General features: G+C 54.9%; 11 protein-coding genes across 11 annotated transcripts; 6 read left to right on the top strand and 5 right to left on the bottom strand.

Annotated features, from left to right (window-relative positions):
• Positions 1 to 206: 206 nt before the first annotated feature.
• On the bottom strand, positions 207 to 900 carry COL26b_012468 (uncharacterized protein; the record flags this gene model as incomplete). The annotated part of the gene is made up of 3 exons (XM_053185111.1): positions 207 to 494; positions 558 to 698; positions 763 to 900. The coding sequence occupies 3 exons, from the start codon at positions 898 to 900 to the stop codon at positions 207 to 209; spliced, it is 567 nt and encodes a 188-aa protein (XP_053030975.1).
• A 2,411-nt stretch (positions 901 to 3,311) lies between these two features.
• Positions 3,312 to 3,985, top strand: COL26b_012467 (uncharacterized protein; the record flags this gene model as incomplete). The annotated part of the gene is made up of 2 exons (XM_053185110.1): positions 3,312 to 3,377; positions 3,761 to 3,985. 2 exons carry the CDS (start codon positions 3,312 to 3,314, stop codon positions 3,983 to 3,985), a joined length of 291 nt encoding a protein of 96 aa, XP_053030974.1.
• A 547-nt stretch (positions 3,986 to 4,532) lies between these two features.
• Positions 4,533 to 5,288, top strand: COL26b_012466 (uncharacterized protein; the record flags this gene model as incomplete). The annotated part of the gene is made up of 3 exons (XM_053185109.1): positions 4,533 to 4,808; positions 4,870 to 5,103; positions 5,160 to 5,288. The coding sequence occupies 3 exons, from the start codon at positions 4,533 to 4,535 to the stop codon at positions 5,286 to 5,288; spliced, it is 639 nt and encodes a 212-aa protein (XP_053030973.1).
• Positions 5,289 to 7,249: 1,961 nt separating this feature from the next.
• On the bottom strand, positions 7,250 to 8,013 carry COL26b_012465 (uncharacterized protein; the record flags this gene model as incomplete). The annotated part of the gene is made up of 2 exons (XM_053185108.1): positions 7,250 to 7,846; positions 7,927 to 8,013. 2 exons carry the CDS (start codon positions 8,011 to 8,013, stop codon positions 7,250 to 7,252), a joined length of 684 nt encoding a protein of 227 aa, XP_053030972.1.
• Positions 8,014 to 8,886: 873 nt separating this feature from the next.
• COL26b_012464 (uncharacterized protein) lies at positions 8,887 to 9,729 on the bottom strand (the record flags this gene model as incomplete). The annotated part of the gene is made up of 3 exons (XM_053185107.1): positions 8,887 to 9,228; positions 9,281 to 9,353; positions 9,572 to 9,729. The coding sequence occupies 3 exons, from the start codon at positions 9,727 to 9,729 to the stop codon at positions 8,887 to 8,889; spliced, it is 573 nt and encodes a 190-aa protein (XP_053030971.1).
• Positions 9,730 to 10,158: 429 nt separating this feature from the next.
• Positions 10,159 to 10,730, top strand: COL26b_012463 (uncharacterized protein; the record flags this gene model as incomplete). The annotated part of the gene is made up of 2 exons (XM_053185106.1): positions 10,159 to 10,362; positions 10,482 to 10,730. 2 exons carry the CDS (start codon positions 10,159 to 10,161, stop codon positions 10,728 to 10,730), a joined length of 453 nt encoding a protein of 150 aa, XP_053030970.1.
• Positions 10,731 to 10,775: 45 nt separating this feature from the next.
• COL26b_012462 (uncharacterized protein) lies at positions 10,776 to 11,123 on the top strand (the record flags this gene model as incomplete). The annotated part of the gene is made up of 1 exon (XM_053185105.1): positions 10,776 to 11,123. The coding sequence occupies one exon, from the start codon at positions 10,776 to 10,778 to the stop codon at positions 11,121 to 11,123; it is 348 nt and encodes a 115-aa protein (XP_053030969.1).
• Positions 11,124 to 11,746: 623 nt separating this feature from the next.
• Positions 11,747 to 13,336, bottom strand: COL26b_012461 (uncharacterized protein; the record flags this gene model as incomplete). The annotated part of the gene is made up of 1 exon (XM_053185104.1): positions 11,747 to 13,336. One exon carries the CDS (start codon positions 13,334 to 13,336, stop codon positions 11,747 to 11,749), a length of 1,590 nt encoding a protein of 529 aa, XP_053030968.1.
• Positions 13,337 to 15,151: 1,815 nt separating this feature from the next.
• On the top strand, positions 15,152 to 16,168 carry COL26b_012460 (uncharacterized protein; the record flags this gene model as incomplete). Its single annotated transcript, XM_053185103.1, has 3 exons — positions 15,152 to 15,523; positions 15,582 to 15,758; positions 15,806 to 16,168. The coding sequence occupies 3 exons, from the start codon at positions 15,152 to 15,154 to the stop codon at positions 16,166 to 16,168; spliced, it is 912 nt and encodes a 303-aa protein (XP_053030967.1).
• A 109-nt stretch (positions 16,169 to 16,277) lies between these two features.
• On the bottom strand, positions 16,278 to 17,756 carry COL26b_012459 (uncharacterized protein; the record flags this gene model as incomplete). The annotated part of the gene is made up of 1 exon (XM_053185102.1): positions 16,278 to 17,756. The coding sequence occupies one exon, from the start codon at positions 17,754 to 17,756 to the stop codon at positions 16,278 to 16,280; it is 1,479 nt and encodes a 492-aa protein (XP_053030966.1).
• A 1,046-nt stretch (positions 17,757 to 18,802) lies between these two features.
• COL26b_012458 (uncharacterized protein) lies at positions 18,803 to 19,614 on the top strand (the record flags this gene model as incomplete). Its single annotated transcript, XM_053185101.1, has 3 exons — positions 18,803 to 18,979; positions 19,045 to 19,144; positions 19,208 to 19,614. 3 exons carry the CDS (start codon positions 18,803 to 18,805, stop codon positions 19,612 to 19,614), a joined length of 684 nt encoding a protein of 227 aa, XP_053030965.1.
• Between the last annotated feature and the right edge of the window lie 10 nt (positions 19,615 to 19,624).

Genomic DNA, 19,624 nt, shown 5'->3' with positions numbered 1-19,624 from the left:
AGGACTTTACAAGGGTAGGCGCCTAACAGCGGTGAAGCAGGCCGGGTTAGGCGGCGTACTGCGGCAGAATAGTGGGTCCAACGGAGCCGGATCTCGGTAACTGCTCCGGCGAAGCCGGAGATATCAATCCGGGCTCTAGCCCGTGACACCAACGAAACAAACTTGGCAGTGTGTATGGGATCTTTATTGATATGGGGGACGCCCGCTCAAGCCTTCTTGCGAGAGCGCAGGCGCCCCTTCCATCCCTCCTCGTTGGCACCCTCCTGCTGGCTGCCGCCCTCGCGCCCAACGGAATCGCGGAGCTGCTGGAACTCAGCTCGAAGGGCGGCGCCATCATCGCGAACCTGCTGCAGCTGCGTCTCCAATTCGACGATCTTCTGGCGCAGATCTCCCATATCCTGGTTGACCATCTCCATCTTGGCGCCAACAATCTCCATCTTCACACCCTCCCGTTTAACATGGTCTTGGAGGGCATTGTGGCCCGCCGCGACTCTCTGCATGTTCTCGAGGCCCAGCCTCAGACCGACCCTCTGGTTCTATTGAAAACCGGCGTTGACGGTCTCGACGCGCAGGCGCCAGTCCTTGTTCTCCTCGATGGCCTGGTCCATGGTGTGCTTCATGACGGCGGCGTCGGCTTGGGTGCGGATCTTGATGCCGTTGAGGCGCTGCTGGGTGGCCTGTCTAACGCGCTTTTTGGTCTGATGGGGTAGGTGTTAGCTGAGATCGGAAGGTAGAAGAGAGTAGGATGGTACTTTCCTTGACGCGCTGGGTGTTGGTGAGGCCGGCGAGGGGATCGTCGTCGGTGGTGGTGGCGGTGCCGTTCAGGAGGGCTTGGGTTGCCCGAAGCATGCGCTTCTTGGCGCGGAGGCGGGCGTTCTTGCCGAGGTGGTTCTTGCCCATCTTGAGGTGTTGGTGATGGTGTTGTGGTGGTGAAAAAAAGTCAATAAACGAACGGGGAACGAAAACGGGCGGGTAGGCAAGTTGAAATTCTACGCAGCTAGATACATAAGAAACGCAACTAAAATACAGTCCGTTCGCTCGGATGCCTAAACCGTTCATGCTGTCTCACTTCTGGCCTAGCCTAGCAAAGCTTCACTGACTACACCATGGACTCGCAAACAAAGGTACTGAGACCACCGATTTTCCGATGCCAGAATGATTTTCCTTCTCGTGAGCTCTTTTGAGATAGGCTGTCGTCCCTTCTGTCGTTGCTTTCGTTGTCGTTGTTGGGTTTCGTCACTGCCCTCTTCCATCGTTCCGTATCTGATCACTCTCTCGAGCCCATTGAGTACACCGAAACGCGAAAACTCTGGAATGGTCGATGCATCACGTTTGCAGAGACGACGAATTAGACCGAAGAGAATATCAATTGGCTACAACCGCACGAATCTGTCTAGTCCACCCCATCTCACTCCATTTGAACACTTGTAGCCCAACCCGAAAACGCCCATGTCGTGAAGTCTCTGCTGAAAGTCTGATGCGAAAATGAAACCTGTCTTCATCCAGTCAGTTGAGCGAACACAACTGAGTGAGTCTGCAAATGCTATGCTTGAGGCGGCTGCTTGCTCGCGTCCCCCAGAACGGCCAGGGAATTTAACCCGGCCAAGTACCCTCCCCGGTAAAACCATCGGCGTGTTCTCTGAAGTTCGCATCCGTCACAGGTGCCAACCCGCTATGGACGAGGCGCGACTTCCCCTTCCTAGCACCGTGGAGGCGCCAAGATGGAGTCGTCAATTCTGGGGGAAAAGCCCACCGCGAAAGGCAGCCTCTCGTTCCCGCTGGGCTCGAAGAACCAAGGTCACGAGAGGTGTCGTGTCGATACCAGAGAAAGAGAACTGGTCTGGGACAAGCGAGAAGATCTCGTCCCAGACGCTGTCTGAAAACTCCGACTTGGCACACGACGTTTTCGCCGGATCGCGGTCGCACAGGCGAGCTCGAAGCCAAGAAAGCAAAGAAATGTGGATGAAATAGACTTACCTTGTAAAAAAAGCCATCCTAGCTGGATGCGGCGTGCGGATGAGAGAGAAGTCCGTAGGGAGGAGTCGAGACGGGGTAGCTGTGAAAGAGCGGGCAGACGAAGAGGGGTTCTGTGGTGCAAGATGAAAAAAGGTGAAAGTGGGAAGAGGTCGGGAAAAAAAAAAGAAATGTGAAAGTCGGCGAAGACAGGAGGGGGAGTTGTGGAGGAAGAAGAATCGCGAACGGGGTGGGCGAAGGGATTAAATAGAAAATAAAAAGTGGGACTTGGGGTGAAGCTGGCCCTGCGCTCAGGTTGGCGAGGCGCTCGCCGCACCTTTTCTTAGATGGAAGGAAGGAGAGACGGGAAGAAGATGGGTGAAAACTTTTGCGCGGTGCAGATTTCTTGAGACGAGAGTGAAAGCAATGGAGAAATTTCGACGGACCAGGCACAAGGGCTTTGTCAACAAACAAGGGTAAGGTGGAAAAAAGCAAAACAATTGAATAGCCTGATAATGAACAGAAACATGGCAGCAGACGAAATAAAATCAACATCAACGGTTCAAGTAGGTAGAAAGGACGAGAGTGGCCAGGTTAGGTCTGAGGCGGGAAAATATCTGTCCCGATGAGAGGATGCTGGCATCGGACTTCCAGCAAAGTGCTTCCCTACCAAAGGATGAATCTTCAACTGCACTCAAAGCCCTCCGAGCCTAGTAAACACACCTGTCAATGAGAGATGTTGTTGTTTTGACGTCACGGGGTGGAAGTTGAGAAGGACACACTTGCGCGAGACGCCCCAATGGGACACCGCCCGCTGCAGGAGTAACGGCCCAGACCACTGGCTCTGAGAATGGTTATCTCCAGTGGCTGAACTCTGCCACAGCAACTGGTTGACCCTTTTGGGCTTTTGCCGCCATTAACTTCGCAGCCCTACCTTTTCTTCAAACGTGGCCTGCTTCTTTCGACCGCGACGGCGACTTTCCACCTCAAGGTATCTAAAGTCTCCTCATATCTCCAAAGCCCCCGCAGCTTGTTTACAGTGGGAAATAAGAATACTAGCTCTGATCGCATCACGATATTTGCAACAGTAAGCGATTTACCTTGCTCGCTCGACTTTTCCGTCTGTCTCCCATCCCTTCCCTCTGATCCAGCATCCTCCTTCTCATTTTTTCTCTTGCCGTCCTCCTCCAAGAGCTACCATTTCTTCAAGGCCACTCTCTCTTCCCTTTTATCGGCTCTTCAAGGCCATCCTCTTCTGCTTACATACAGACTTCCCTTCCTCAAACCCCGCCTGACCTGGGCTGTTTCTGAAGTCCATTGCAATCATCCTCAATAATACTGACGCACCTTCATTGTAGATGGACACTCCGGACCAACCCGCCAGCGACAGCGACAATACCAAAGTCTCCTCAGTCACCGAGACGGTAAGCCCATTTTTCATCCAACTCCGACTGCCTTTCTCTGCTTCAAGTCCGTACCAACTCGTCGCAATGTGGGGGAGCTATAGGTCTCTGCTGCACTGGGCTGGGACGCGTTGAGGCCTTCTGCGACACATCTCTCGCTACCACAGGAAAGCTCCGCTACCTTACGTTCCGGTGAAATCACTGTAGCCCCAATCGTCGTAGTCGCAAGCTGGCGATGCTCGGGTATTACAACGCGGCGGTGCTATCCCGGAGCTGTCTCGCGGCGCTGGACCACGTTCATTGTGGTCCAAGGACGACCGCAGCACGGACGAGAGGCGTCCTGATCAGGGCACATCAGATGCGGACTTGCTCAGCCTGTATTTCTTTGCTGACTTGAGTGGCAGGCCCCCGACACGCGCACTGTAAAGGAACTCAACCAGAGCAAGATCAAATCCTTGACGGAGGAGCTTGAACGCTTGCAGAAGGAACGCGACGATCTCAAGGCCATATGCGACGTGCTGAGGGCTCGGATTGATTTCAAGAAGAAGGGAACCGCTCCGACCTCGGAAATGGATGACAGAATGAGTGAGGCATTGCAACGGTGGATTCTTCTGAGTGAACAACAATGATTACCACGTAAATGTTTTTATCAGTAATTACTACGTGATGTGCCTACATTGATTCCCGGAGATGATAGAAATTCTACGACAGACTAGCTCTCTATCCCTGAAATAAGACAAATTCACATCCTTTCGATCAAGATCGCGCCGAGAAGTGCTTACCCAGGCAGTCATGCAGCTACCTGCGTCGACAAACGGAGCCGGTTCCGACCCGACGTCGCCACAGCAGCAAACGCGCCCCTTGAGCTTTAGCAAGAATGAGAACTAAAAGGGGCCAGCTGTCTTTCAAAACGACAAGGACATTCTCACTCCGTTGATTTCAGCCATACCGTCGCGTGTGTTCTGGTAGCAGCAAGACCTGGGATAAACACTGCGGCTGCCTGATCCAGCACCGGGCCCTCATATAGCAGTCGTCGTCACCAACCACCGCTCCATCCACGCAAACGGAGGTCATCCACAGCATTCTTACCTCCTCCCAACGCGTCAACTCGTCGCCTCTCATCCCACCCGTGATTGCATTTTATCCATCCGAGCCTCATCCCATCCCTCAACCAGAATGGCTTCCAAGAAGAAGAACATGGGCAAAAACCAGCGCGACCGCCTCAAGAAGCAAAAGAACCGCAGCCTCGTCCCCACCAACGCCTCATCGTTCTCCCCAGAAGGCACCGACACCGACACCGAGTCCGCCCCCGAGAAGACCACCCTCGATGTCACGAACTACAGCGCCGTCAGCAAGCTCTCCACCAACCTCCGCATGTCCGAGCTCGTGAAAGAGAGGGTGTCCGTCGACGACAAGGGCCGGAAGCTGCGCGTCATCATGGGCGGCGAGAAGGTAAGGTCACTGATTCAATCCCAACTCAGCTGATATCGTCAGATTACTAACCAACCGTCAGGATATGAACGAGTTCATCAAACGCCTCGAGGACGAAGCCAAGCTCCAGGCCCAACTCACCCGCATCTCGACTCGCTTCAACGCCCTGCGCTCTTCCCAGCTGAGCTGGCCTGAGGCCCGCCAGATTGGCGACAGTATCAACGAGCTCATGGCGTCCAGCAAGGGTATAATCTTCGACGCCGGTGGCATGCGTAAGAGAAGCAAAGTACCGGCCTACCCCGGTACACTGAAGCTGGTGAGATCGGCCGTACCCCATGATTCTAACGGGAGATGCTGACCTTGCCCACCCAGGCCTTGGACCGCGAGAACCCCATGTATGATGCCCTTTCTCTGCAAATGGACGCGTTCTTGGCTCTTGAGGATATTACTGCAAAGATTGAGCATGTCCGTTCTAGAATGCCGGAGAAGAATGGCCAGTGAGCTTTGAAAGACAACCGTGAAAGGACTGGCTTTGTGGGTTGATGACATGGTTTTTGAGGTACACAAACATCCTAGCCTGGCATTAATAAAGAACAATCTTCCTTTACCCCCCTAAATTTGACCTTTTATTCATGCTTTCGAGCATGCTGCCGCCTGCGGCCACATTGGGTGGCTTGATGACCCTGACCTGATGGAAACAACAATGCCCAGGATAGTTCAGAGAGACCTCTTCAGCTGAACCTCAGGGTGTATGGAGAGAGCACAAGTTTCCAGGGTCAGCTCTCCCCCCACCTCGCATCAAAACCATTACTTTCGTTCCTCCAACAAGATATTCAAGTCATCTTCACCATACCACATCAAATTTCGACATTTGCTACCTTGAGAGCGGTTCCAGCTTCGGGAAAATCTCGCCACAGCACAGAAATAAAGTCTGTACGTCTCTCAAATCTTATTGAACCTCAAAGTCGCTATTACTAACAGTGAACGTATCCATTTCTCGCTTCCAGCCAAGTCCACCTCTTGATCCATTATAATGCAAGGCGGAAGTCGCCGCTCCAGGCTCTTGATTATCAATCTAGTTCCAATGGGACCCTCCAATCAATGATAGTTCTCTCAAAAACGATTCGAGCCTGCTCTTTTTGAGCGACTGCTTGCGCCGGATGACCTTAAAGTTGGCCAAGAACCGCGCCCCAAATTCAATCTCTCCATTCTTTCGCTGAGCTGGGTTTCAGTCACAAGATCGTACCATGGTTTGAGACCATAGTTATACATTGAGCCGCATACACCTCGTCCGCTACGATAGCGCAACGGTATCAAATCGTCCTCATGCGAGTCCCGGTCATCATCGGTCGAATTCCCGTCGGTGTCGGAGATGTTCATTGGTGAAGCAGCAGATCGTGCAGCAGATCGTGCAGCAGCGGCAACAGCGGGGATAGAAGCATTGTGCTGCATTTCGAAAACTTCGTGCCATTTTTGAAGCAAACTCAAACTCTCCTCATCAGAATCTTCGTTGAGAGACGTTGGATGCTGCGCTGGCGCGCTGTTGGCCTCAGAGGCGAGAGGCGTTCGTCTCTTCCCGACTGGGTAGATTCGCCTCCAGCGCCTCTGGGACGTCTCGCTGTCGGAAAGAGACTTCTTGCAGCACCCGACTCTGACGAGATGATCTTCCTCCTCGCCGGTACCACTTTGCTAGAGCTTCTGGCGCTTGTGGGGTATCTCGAAGTAGGACAGAGATCCCGCTCTCTTCCGGGAGCTGTTGGGTGCGGCAGTCACGGGAGCTTGCTTCATTTTGACTGGGGTCCTGTTAGCAACGTGCGTGGAGATGAAGCAGGCGAAACTTGCTTGATTACTTGAAGTGCGTATTGATGCAACGTGGAAATCCTTCGCGCGTGCTGGCGATGCTTCTGGTGATGTTGATGAATAGAGAGATGTGGTACAAACGACGGCGATTCCAGTCGGGAGGTTGAAAGACGGTTAGGAGCATTTATGGTGGGTTGGAGAATTTTGGCAAAGGAAGGAAGGATGCCAACGATGCCCAGAACGACAGGAACGACAGGGACGCCAGGAACGCCAGGAAGAGAGGCACGGACGTCAAGGGATGAAAGTTGGCAATCGCGAGTTGCTTCGGATTTGGTAGGTACAGTTATCAATCGGCCGCCTGACCCAATGTGCCGCTTGTGGCCCGCTCAGAGAAGGACCCTTCCTGTAAAAAAGGGATTGAGAGCTAGAAGTCGCCAGATGGCGCCTGGCGTCTCTGGTGTCTTTACTGAGAAGAGGCGCTCAAGTGGTCAGCAATGGAAGGAACACTGCGAGAAGAACTAGCAATGATTTGATGCTGCATGATGGGATGCTACTCCATTTCGATTGTGCCAGGCTGATCATCTACCCCTGCCTAGCAGTCTCTCAAGCTTTCGCGGAAATTCCCTTGCAAATATGCCAATCCGGAACGTACTGCCAAATTCCTAGAGGACGGCGATTTTGAGGGGAAGATACTCCTTCAGGAGATCAATAGCCTTGTTCTCCTTGGTGCTGTCCTCCTGGGTGATATTACTCTTGCTGATGATGAACGCCTCACAGCGAGCGAGGAAGGAGACGCGTCTGATATTCCAGTCCTTGTGTTCCTCCTCTCTTCTTGCTGCTTCTTCCTCCATGAGGGCAGCCCGCATGACAGGGTGGACTGACAGCGTCATCCGATCTTGTGTCTTCAAGTAAAGAAAATCCTCCAGAAGCCCATCAACTTCCTCCAACAGCTCTTCCAGGGTACAATTGCCGTCAGCGTTGTCGCCGTCAACGTCTTTGTCGTCTTCCTTGCCAATGGACTCCATACAGACACCTTTGTTCTCGAGCTTTTTCATGGCACGCTTTTTCTTGCTGCGCTCCTCGTCGACGAGCTTCTCCTTAGCGGACTTGCCCGTGTTGCGCTGACAGTCAGAGTCCTTGTCGACAGAGGCGCTGTCCTTGGTAGCGGTGTTGAGCTCGTGCTCAAGAGTCATGGCGTCAGAAGCAGGCGATGACTTGAATGCCTGGTTGGCTGTGCCATTGCCGCCAACGTCGAGCGACTACGAGATAGGCAAGTTAGTATCAATAATACTCGGGTCCATAGAACTGTCTTCCAGCTGACTGGAGTAAATGCACTCACCATCATAGCTCCGGAGAGCTTCTCTGCTGCATTCTTCTGGGCCATGGGCGACAAGTCGGCCTCTTGCTGCGTGAAGTGCTCCTGCATCTTGAGTAGTGCTGCGGTAAAAGTAAATTCAGCAGTAGAAGAGGCAAGTGACAAGATGGTGGTCATTACCTTGAGTCAAGTACCTATGGAAGAAGCAAGCTCAGTCGTAATGCGCTTGTGAAAGAAGGAAGATTGGCCTTCTGTTGCTGCGGTGTATTGGCAAAAGGCTGGGTGGGCTGTCGCAGTCGAGGTGCGAGATTCGAAATGGCAGCAACCCAAGTGAAGCCTGGAATTCTGCAAACAGCAAGCAGTTGTAGTGGGAGTATGGCCAAAGATAGAAAGTCTCATGCGCCCGGACTTGGCCTCTCCTTCCTTTCCCTCAGAGATAAAGGTGAATGTGACCAGTGAGCCTTAAGTGGACAACCAAAAAAGTGCACCAGTATTTCCAAAACATTCCATCCATATAATAAACAGCTACATCAACACGCTTTCGTTACTTTCAGCCATCACATCGATTTAGTTTCATGAGAAAACAGCTCCACGCAAGGGCAAAAAGTAAAATAAAACTTCAAACTTCATAGAGCAGCAAAAGCAAAAGATGGGACTCGCGTCCCCACCTCTAGGCCCTTTTCTTGTAAGAAAATCGCGTGACGAGATTCGAACTTAGCGCCCCTCCAGGATAACCAGAAACCCACCCGAGGAATTTGTTTGAAGCTAGATGATTACCAACTGGGTCACGCCGTCGCTGTTGAACTGGTTGAAAGGGATGGGACGAAAGTTTCTTTAGTAGGGAGAAAGCTGGATCGGGAAGGCAGGTAGGTGGTAGTGCTGCCGAGTGGAGCTGTGATATTGCCTGGCTAACTGTCAAAGAGCTCTGGTGCTGCCGCTGCGCTTCTATGGCGTTCCCATCTGCGATAAGGATCTGGTCATCGCCTAACCTGTTTGAGGTGCTTTTACGGAAGCCCCCCTCCACTCCTTGCTCGCACCATATCGCATGGTCTCCAAGTAGCGCATGATCGCCTCAACTTCCTCGATCAGATTCTCTTCTCCAAAAGGCTTGTCAGCCAAGAGAGCTCCCGTACGCTCAACGGCAGCTTCCCAGCCATTGGTAGCCGCACTCTGCTGGAGCAACTCCAAATCATCGAAAATTTCCTTAGCGACTCGCGCAATGAGCTCTTGCCACATCTGGGCTCTGTCGTTGGAGAACTGGTGCTTGGCACGTGCCGTGCGCAAAGCGAACTCCGTCACGACTTCGGCCTTCTTGCTCTCCACGGCCTTCAGGTGCGTTAGCAAAGGGACGGGGCGGCAAAACTGTATCATTACTTACGGTGTAGGGGGGAAGATCCGCGTAGGCCGGGGAAACCGCGTCGTAGGTAGGCTGCTCACGTGGCCGTAGGGCGCTGGGGTTTTGAAAAGTCAGCAAAGCAGAAAGTATAGAAGCCAGTGCCGTTTGTACGTTTACTGAGAGCCATATCGGACAAGACAGAAGCTCTGTTGTTTGTATAAGATGCAGACAGATGCCCTTCCGGCTCATGTGGCTAGGAAGCCCAGTGGGAAGAAAATGACAGGGGGTGGGAGCTAGAGGTCGAGGTGAATGATTTCGTCTAATGTGACGTACCAGTTTGCATGCTTACGAACAAACATGTGGATAAAAGCCTCCTTCGACCGGGCGAATGTGCTGAGTCTGGGAACGCTCTTGACACCGCCCTTGACACCGCCCTTGAAACCGCTCTTGGAACCGCTCTTGGAACGGTTGAATAGGTTGAGTCTCGCCATCGTTACGTTAGAGAGAGGGAAAATTGGTTGTGGTGTTACGGGGGGAAAAACGCCGCCCCTGGCGACTCGCACCCCCTTCATATACTTATGCTTTAGCCATAAAGGTTTCACTACAGAGTTTTCTAGGTCCACCATGGCCTTCATATATCGCAAATAGAATTCAAGAAGGTGTGGCCGCAACGGTGACCCCACATACTATGACCACAATGTTGACACTGCAGTCACATGGCTGCCCGGTACACTGATGTGAGCTCATGGTGCGAAGGCTTCTGCATTCCATTGGAGGGAACCAGTGGGGCAAAATGACTTCCTTCCCACCACCGGCCAGGAGCGCCTTCTTCAGCCACAACAACGGTCGACGGCCAGCGAGGGACGCAAGCAACCAACACCATTTCTCTCCAAACCTTGCTGTCTCTGCTTGAGGTCAAGATGGGGGATGCCAACCTCCTCAAACCCGTTGAGGCTCTTGTTCTCCCAGCTCCTTCGTCGGATCAGCGCCTTTCGAGCCCTGCCAACAAAGCCGCGGTCGATGCCGAGCCTTTCACGTACGACGACGCCGTCGCCCTTCATTGTCAAATCGAATTTTTCCAACGGTCGTATCAAAAGGAGGGATACAAGGTTTCTGACAATGCGGTGCGTTGGATTTTCTCCTTTGGCCTCACTTTCTCTCTTCTCTCCCTCCTTTCCGTGGCACGCCATTTGACTACTCGCCCACAATTCGATCTAATTGCTGATATTGTTTTTCTTTGCAGTCCTCCCGAGAGATCGAACTGGCCATGATCCGAGGAACCCTCAACCTGCGCATCCACGAAATCCGTCTCGCCCTCTTCCACAACTTCGTCGCCTTCCCCACTCCGACAGCTTCCTTTCCGGCCTCTCACCCCACAGCAATCCTTTTCAGAGACTACCAGAACACTCTCACCTCCGCGACCGAGGCTTGGGCAAAGTTCCTTAAAGAGAAGCGTTACCATCGCGATGAGCAATCCCAGCGCCGGCGCTAGGAGCGCGAGCGCCGCCGGGGCTTAACGTCGCAAGAGGAGTGGTGGATGGCTGCGCGCCAAGAGCAGGAGGACGCGGAGTACGATGCTGATGCAGACGATGAAGGCTCATCCGGGGTCAGTCAGCCCCTTCGTTGGAAGACAAATGAGATGAAGGAGCGAGCCACCCTGTATCGCGCCGTGAAGCAGGAGATGAGAAGACGCGGCGACCTACTCATCAAGAATGAGGAGTCCGACAATGCGGTTGCGCGCCGCCGAAGCAACTTCAGCCTCCCTGAGCACGTCAAGACAAAGGACGACCTCCTTGTCTACCTCAACCAGCTCGGTCTGCGCTACACGCCCCGCACGGCTACACAGAGACGCCGGTCGAGACTTCGAATGCTCGTGGCGCCTTGATGGATCATGGCCTGTAATTAGAAGTTGAGAGTGCTGGAATGCGAAGGTTATGATATTGGAGTGTTTGGCAGGTCTTTGGCATGAGGAAACTATGCGACAGTGGAGGACGATGGTCTGAGGGAAAATGCTGTTGTATTACTCGGGATCTCGTCTACGCAAGAAGGATAAATGGAAATTGCTGTGGTAGCAAACCAATCCTCTACCTTCTTCCAAACTTAGGAGGGAAAATGCGTGTGAAATCACCAAGTTCTTCGCCGCAGATGCCCAGTAGCTTCGGGGCCGTCGATATCGCACTTCAATCATTACCGAGGAGTTTTGCTCGCCAGAAAGTTTCAATAGCTGGAGATTCTCGGCATACCCCTTTCGTTTTCGGCGTTTGCGGTCCTGATGTTGAAATTAGTTGCAATCTGGGGTCCGCCTGTTGTTGCCGTCTTCGGTGGTTATCTGGTATCGTCGTCTTCTCTGCTATCGTCGCCATGATATATCGTCACCATCCGCCAGAGTAGCAACGCTCAATGAAACGGCAGAAAGCACAGTGCTAACAATGACATTGGCCTACTCTATAACCAACGAATGAGACATTGCAGTGTGGGCTGCCACCGACCCTTCTCAAACCCTCAAGTTCACATCACGATTGCAGGGTTCTTCGAATCCAACACAGCCTCCTTTGAAATATCCTTCCCGCCAACAGTTTCAGTTCCGTCTCCCCCAAGCTCCTCGTCGTCCAGCTTCGTGTCGTCCAGCATCTCTGGATTAATCGCCCTGGAGCCCTTCGGGATGAACGTGGCGAGCAGGACGATGCAGAAAATTACAGTGAACTGCACGCCGGCAGTGTAAGTCAGGGCTGTGTTGACTTCCCCCAACCTGTTGTACATTGCGTCGATATATCGTCCTAGGAAGGTGCTGGAAATGGCGTAAGACACGACGTAAAATGAATAAAGGAATGCCATGACAGCTGCCAAGGGCGATACGTTGTGCTCCTTGTTCTCAAGGCGAGCCAGTGAGGCCTGGATGTACGCGGCAAGAGACACGTCGCCAGCAGCCCAACCGAAGCTAATGGGGAGGAACGTGGCGGCAATGATCCATGCTTGTCCGACTTGTCTGGGAGGAGGATTCCAGTAGGGGATGTACCAGACAATAAGCAGGAGCAGAGCGTCCAGCCGGAGCCATGGGATGGGAGTCTTGATCACGTTGGTGAATAAAAATACGAACAGCGCACCCAGTAGCTCTCCGAAGTTCGATCCACCGACCATGATCTGCGACCAAGCCGATTCGTCGAGGTATCGTCGGGCGACCTGCGGCGCGATGCCGTTCTCAAGATATCTGTGGGCGTACAGCGCGACACCGTAAGCAGGCAAGAGCCACACAAAACGGCGGGAGCTGAAAATAATCTTCGCGCCGACCCAGATGGACTCGAAGAAGGTGAGGAAGCCCTTGCCCACGGCGACGAAGTAGTTGGAGCTCTGAGCTTCCGCGCGTGCGAGTGCGTTACGCTCCGCGCTGGCGTCGACGACAAAGAACCAGAGAATGGCAGCGAGGGCGAAGCAGATTGGCGTGATGACGAAGGAGCGGTTGTTGCCCAGGTTCGGGATCAACACCAGGGCAGTCACAAAGGCGCCGGTGGTGCCTGCGACTTCGTAGAATATGTGCACCATGGCGTCCATCTGGCGGAGCTTCTGGACGTTGCCGCCGACGATGTCTCGCGGGATGACGCGGCGGATGAGCTCGACCATGCCGTAGGTGATGCCTGCGATGGCGTAGATGGGGATTATGGTGTCGTTGGGGTAGTTGCCGTAGTATGGCCAATAATCTTCTGGGTGGTTCTTTCGATATTCTGAAGGGATGAAGGTTCCGCCAGTGGCAGCGTCGAGGATGAGGAGGATGGCTGTCATCAGCCCAAACAGCAGGATGGCTGCGGAAAGCACGTTTTTGGTTTTGTAGTGCTTGATTAGGGGTCCAATGAGGATAGACCCGACGCACTGCGTGGCCTGGTTCAGTCCTTGGATCAGGCCCAGTCGCTCGAACGTTCGCGACGGGGTTCCGGCAGTAGTGCTCTCGTAATCATATCTGTTGGTGACCAGGGCAGTGATTGATCCGTTGAACGCCTCTAAGCCGAATTTATAGAGCATGATACCGCATATGTAGAAGAAGATCGCCTTGCGCTCTTGGGGCGAAAAGGACCGGAGCCTGTCGCGAAACCCGTTGAAGACCATGGTGGGCAATGGCGGCGAGGACGGTCGAGGGCGACAGTGACGAGGACGATGGTGACGACTGGTAACAGTGACGAATGTTAACAGACCGAGGAATTTCGATGGGGGCTCTTCGCCATGTGCTGATTGTTAAGGGCTGCGAAGAGGATGAGAAGCAGAAAGGATATGTCGCATTCTTATTCCCAGCTTCTTTGGAAATCAGCAGGGTAGTTGGGTGTTTCCCGCATGACAAAGCTGACGTGACGCTGATCCGAACGTCTCCATTTCTGGTATATCGAAATCACAACGGTCGGTATTGCTCAATGTTCATCTACTCGCTGGTCAGTAGTGTTCATCCCTCATGTTTTCTTGGCATCCGCACTTGGCCAAGACTCACCATCATACATCCCCTCACGTTGCCAAGAATCGGGTGGCCTCTTCGTCCCAAGGTTTGACGGATGCTGATCATGGAAAGAGCAAGATTGTTGAGAACCCGGTGAGCCACTCGAAAGTTTCGCTTCGGCAACGTGCGTCGTGCTCAGAGAACTCGTGTGAAGCTGCCTCACAAGGTTGCTGGTGGCGCAACTTGAGGAGCCTTGGGATCAACCAACATAGATAAAGTGTTTTTATTGGGGCTTGCTTATTGGTTGCATTCATGGCTCTTCTTCAGAAAAGAAGACGATGAAGGCAGACGATGATAGTTGGCGGCGATAGTAGCCGACGACGACAGCAGAGGCGACGATGGCGACGATGGCGACGAAGACGACGACACGACGCATAGAAAAAAACAAATTGCCATGTGCTCGAACGGTTGGATGGCAGCTTCTCAAATACTCTGGGGTTTTGCGCCATTTTGCTAAATGCCAAGGGACGCCAGAAGCATATGAAGCAGCCATCTCGCCCTCGCCCGGCTTGCCAAGAGCACAGCATTTGCCAAGACATTGAATTGCCTTCATATCGCTCAGCGAACGACGACATCGTTCGACTGCCGAACAAGCATTGGAGCGACAACACAGCCTCCTTCGACAATCACCCAATCAGTCAATCCGATACTCGATCGTGATCTTAGACGTCCTGATGCACAGCCCCCTACCACATTAGACGACAATAGCAGACGACCACAGTGGATGACAGCAGCAGAGCTGGCAGCGACAGTCGAAATGGCAACAACAGCAGAAGAGGCGACAGCAGCAACGAGACGATAGAGACGATAACGTAGTGGCCAACATGGTGCGGAGAATTTGAACGCGAATAGTCAAAATTGGATCACGAGCGAGAGGTTGAACCTTTTCAAGCAGTTTGTGAGAAAGATGGTTCTGCGGCGTGGTCTCTTCCGTGCAAAGCATCTCGTGGTAGAGGGTCCCATCAGTCGGCAAAACATTACATCTCAAGGTATCTTGGAACTTCGGTATGATGTCTCGGGTGCATACTTGACGTTTTGGACGTGCCCTGCTTTAATAGTTGGAGTGTCTCGACGGAATGTGGCTGGAGCACGACTTGGGGGGACACCATCTGCAATGCACTCCGGAACTCGATGCGACCCGGACCGACGCATGAAGCGGCCACTCGGACGAACTGGCGCAGACCGACGGTCAAACTTGAGCTGCCTTCGCGGAGCCGGAGCAATCCCGAGTGGGGCCAAGCAGCGGAGTTTGAGTCCCGGCGCGACCACCGCGGCGGACTTCGCAAGCCGCGGGGCCCGGGGCTTACACAGAGACATCTGCATGTCTTCATGACGAGAAATCTGGTGTATATAAGTTATGTGGCGTTTACGATGTTTAAAATTCAGATCAAACGAGAAAACGTACCCAACAAAAGCTTCTCAATATCAAATCCACCATGACTTACACCATCACCGTTGTCCCCGCATCGACTCAGGCCGGACGGGAAACCGTCAGGACCCTCCTCAATGACGGCTCCAATTCCATTGTTCGTGGGATCTATCGCGACCCGACCAAGGCACCTCCCGAGTTCACCGCCAGCCCGAACTTCACCGCAGTCCAAGGCGACGTGTCCGCCAGCCCCCTGGACTTCACCGGTTCAGACGCCGTGTTCTACATCCCTCCGCCTCCATTTCACTCTGGCGATGTCGACCTGGTCGAGTTCGCTACTAATGCAGCCAACAACATCAAAGATGCCATTGAGAAAGCGGGCTCGGTTAAGAGGCTTTTGGTGTTCTCAGCCTTGGGGGCAGAGAACGACCACGGTATTGTGAGCATCTCAAACTTTGAAGAATTTGCGAGTGAGATTTGACTGACGGCGCGTTCAGGGCATCCTCAAGATCAACCACATCTCCGACAAGATCCTCCAGACCACCGCGCCGGAGGTAGCCATCGTCAGGCCTGGCTACTTCGCGGAAAACTGGGCTGCGGCGTTTGAGACGGCCAAGGCTGAGCCGCCCGTGCTGTACTCACCCATGACTCCGGTCGGCCATAGAGTTCCGATGGTAATCTCTTATTCAGCTCCCACCAGCTGATGTTGACTGTGTCACAGGTGAGCCTCATCGACATCCGCGAAACCTGCGCTCGCATCCTGTTCGACCTCGCAAACCCTTTGCCCCGGCGCACTCACGCCTTCGAGCTGTATGGACCTCGGCACTACAGCACGGAGGACGTCCGAGACGCGGTCGAGGAGATCACCGGCAAGAAGGTTGGTATCGTGGCGATCGAGGTGGACCAACTGGCGGGATTCTACGCGCAGGAGGGCATCCCCGTGGGTCTGGTGTCTCAGATGGTGGAGTTCACGACTGCTGGGCTGCCGGGCGGGATTATGGAAGGCAAGTTTGGCGGGGATGAGGATACGGTTTGGGGCAAGGTCGAGCTGGTTGATGCGCTGCGACACGTCAACAAGGCGTGATGGTTGTAACGGATTCTAAGCATTGGTATCGAGTCTAGGTTCGCTCAGCAGGTCTATACCAATCTAATTCTCCAGTATAGCAAGTGCAGTATTGCCGGAATCGGGCCCGTCAGTGGGTACATATCAACGGCCCAAACCCATCCGACCACCTCATGCCCCCCATGATAATCACCATGATCGCAAAGCCCGCAACGACGCTCGTCATGCCGTAGATGTACGCATGCCGTCTCCTCAACGCCGAGAGCTCAGCGACCCACGTCGACACGGTGGTCAGACACCCGCAGAACCCGTCCTCGATGCCCTGCAACACCTGACATCCCACCAGGCCCCCGAGCTCTGCATGCCCGAGATCCCAGCACATGCCAAGCACGGCGACGCCGCTGATGTTGACCGCGAACGTCCCGAGCGGGAACGCGGGGATGCGCGAGTTGAGCAGCATGCTGACATAGAACCGCCCCAAGCACCCCAACGGCGCAAAGACGAGAGAGAACAGCGCCTGCCCGCGCCAGGCGTCGTGAGGGGGCCAGATGGACATCAGCACGGCGCCGATCCAGCATCCCCAGCCCAGGACCACGGCGACGCGGTCAAAGACCTTGCGGCCGAGCGAGTATGGAATCGAAGGGGTGATCGGCTCCAGCGCGGCGCCGAGATGGGCGCCCACGAACAGCCCGCATAGTGATAGCCCGACGGTGCTGATGATCACAGCCATCATGGCCATGAAGGAGTACCCGCCGTTCCTCGGCACGGGGCTCACGCCACCGGCGCCGGGCAGATCGTTGCTCATGGCGAGGAACACGTCCCGGATGAAGGACGAAAAGGAAGTGAACGACCCGCAGAACCCCGTCGCGAGGCCGATGTACAGCGGAATCGTCTTTTTCGTCGCCAGATGCGCCTTCTTCGCAGCGGCGAGATCCACCGACACGGCGTTCCCCCCAGCATCCCTCTCCCGGCGCGCTTTGCGGATCTGCTCGTCGTAGGTGGGCGTGCCCCACTCGTGGCGGAACAGCTTGCGGTCCTCGGCCAAGAATCCCATGACGAGGCTTCCGCCGACGTTGGCCCAGAGGACGCCAAAGGACACCGGCGCATCGGGATACGTCGTCAGCGCCTGCAGCCCAAGCCGTGCGAGCGTGCCGAGAATGGCGAAGAAGACGAGGTACGAGACGGTGTAGATCTCCGTGGCGAGCTTGGAAACGTGCTTCTTGACGGGCTTGTCCTCCGACAGCGTCGGTGAGGTCTCAACCGACCCATTTGGCGCTGCGTGGCCATCTTGCATCTCAATGTCGTTCGTCCGCCGCTCTCCGCTCCGTATCTGCTCGAGACTGGGCTTGCCGGCGCGGTTTCCCGACGGACTGTGGCCCACGGGGTCCGCAACGAGCTCGTCGAGGTTGCCATATCCCGCCGGCGCGTCGTACTCGACGTCCTCGTCCCGCGCATCGTCGTCGCTTGTCGAGCCCATCAGTAAGGGCCTGCCAAACGTGCCCCTCCGCTCAGGGTTGACCTCCTCCCCCTCCTCCACATTGTAGAGCTGGCCTGGTCCTCGCTCAGCGTCATGTGCGCCCGTGAGTTCGCGGGTATTGCCGTTTTCCATCCTGCGTGACATTCGCTTCGGGGCGATGCATGACGGCCCGGGTTCGAGATTGTCTATCCGTTCTGCGTCGCGTCGTTTTTTGCGCGCCGCGAGTTGTTTCGTCTTCAGCCTTCGCAAAGACTTGTGATCGGCAAGAGGAGCATCTCTGCGAGAGAAGAGAAAAGAACGAGAGGAGAAAAATGTTGCGCCAAATTAGGGTGGATGGAATGCTGGCACGTTGCTGCGTGGACGTCACAATTTCGGAGCCCTGATGGACGGGTAGAACGGCTACGTCGGCATGGGCGGCTGGGAAACAAAGGCCGCTGATAGTGCTGAGCGCTCACCGATGGTCAGAGCGTCGCTGTGGGGTGCTCTTCACCGAAAAGGCGGAGTACACCGAGGTGTGACATCAACAATGGGATTTGGGGGTCCATCCGGTGTTGGAGGAAGGAAATGGCATCTCCCTCAGACGATACCACAAAGATTGAACACGCCAACTCAAGAAGAACACGTTTCTAATATCTACGATTCCTATCGAGCCTCCTTCTCCAGCCCCTCCAACCTCCCCCCTGCATCGTGTTCTATCTGCAAGCCAGCGCCTGCAGGGCGGCGACCTCCGACGCCTCACCGGACGCCGGAGTTTACTTCCAGTGAGGACCTACGCCTACGGATAGGAGGGGCTGCACCAGCCAGTCCAGCTGGCCGCGGGCGGGCGGGCGCCAACGTGGGCTTACCTTATCTTATCAAGCCCCAAGCTGCCCCTCCAATCCATGCACGATGCCCCACATAAGGTACCGGCGCTGATCAGGAGGACAAGGGACGGACGTCGAGCCCGGGGGCGGGCGGCGCGCGAACACCCCTCCTTCCATTGGGAGGTAGGTTGGTTCCTTAGGTAAGTCCGTCTCTCCCAGCCTCTGAGACTTGCTTCTGGCGGTCTATTTCTGTCGGCCATTTTCTTTGGACTTCGTTCTGTCTCTCTTCAATTCCATCTGTACTCTGTTCTCGTGGATTGCTTCGGGTTTATTGCGTTTGGTAGTATTGAACAAGAAGATACCATATCAACAACGATGTCGCTCCCTTCCAACGTGCACGTCTCCCAGCACCCCTGTCTGCGGGCGAAGCTCTCCCAGCTGCGATCCAAATCGACCGCCGCGAAGGACGTGAAGACGCTCGTCCACGAGATCGGTCTGATCGTAGCGACGGAAGCCCTCGCTGCTTCTACCAAGGCGACAGATGGCCCCAAGGTATGTTCCCCTTCTTTCTGGCGTTGTCCCAGTATCACCGGGTGCAGGGCTGATTACCCCTCCAGGATGCGACACCGCTAGGCTTCGAGTTCACCTCGACCGAAATCTCCCCCTCCCGCCTCTGCCTCGTCCCAATTCTCCGCTCAGGTCTCGGCATGGTCGAAGGTATGTAGCAGACCCCTTATCCAGCACCCATTGCAAGGCAAGCTAACCGACCCCCGCGCGCAGCCGTCCAGACGATCCTCCCAGGTCCCGTCCCCGTCCACCACCTCGGCCTCTACCGCGAACCCTCCACCCTCGAGCCCGTCGAGTACTACAACAACCTGCCCAACCACATCTCCGCCGACGGCTCCAACCCGGACGTCAGCTCGCTCGCCATCATCCTCGACCCCGTCATCGCCACCGGCGGCACCTGCGCCGCCGCTATCCAGACGCTGCGCGAGTGGGGCGTCCAGCGCATCATCGTCATGTCCGTCATCGGCGCCGCGGAGGGCGTGAAGCGCGCCGCGGGCGAGTGGGCCGACGCCACCGACATCTGGATCGCGGGCGTTGATGAGGAGCTGACGCCCAACGGCATGCTGAAGCCCGGCGTGGGCGATGTTGGCGACCGCTTGTTCTTGACCATCGGGAAGTAAGAAACGGTGG

This window comes from Colletotrichum chrysophilum (assembly GCF_026319265.1).
Source record: "Colletotrichum chrysophilum strain AFK26 chromosome Unknown scaffold_176, whole genome shotgun sequence".
Classification (NCBI taxonomy): domain Eukaryota; kingdom Fungi; phylum Ascomycota; class Sordariomycetes; order Glomerellales; family Glomerellaceae; genus Colletotrichum; species Colletotrichum chrysophilum.
This window is presented reverse-complemented; position numbering and strand designations above follow the sequence as displayed.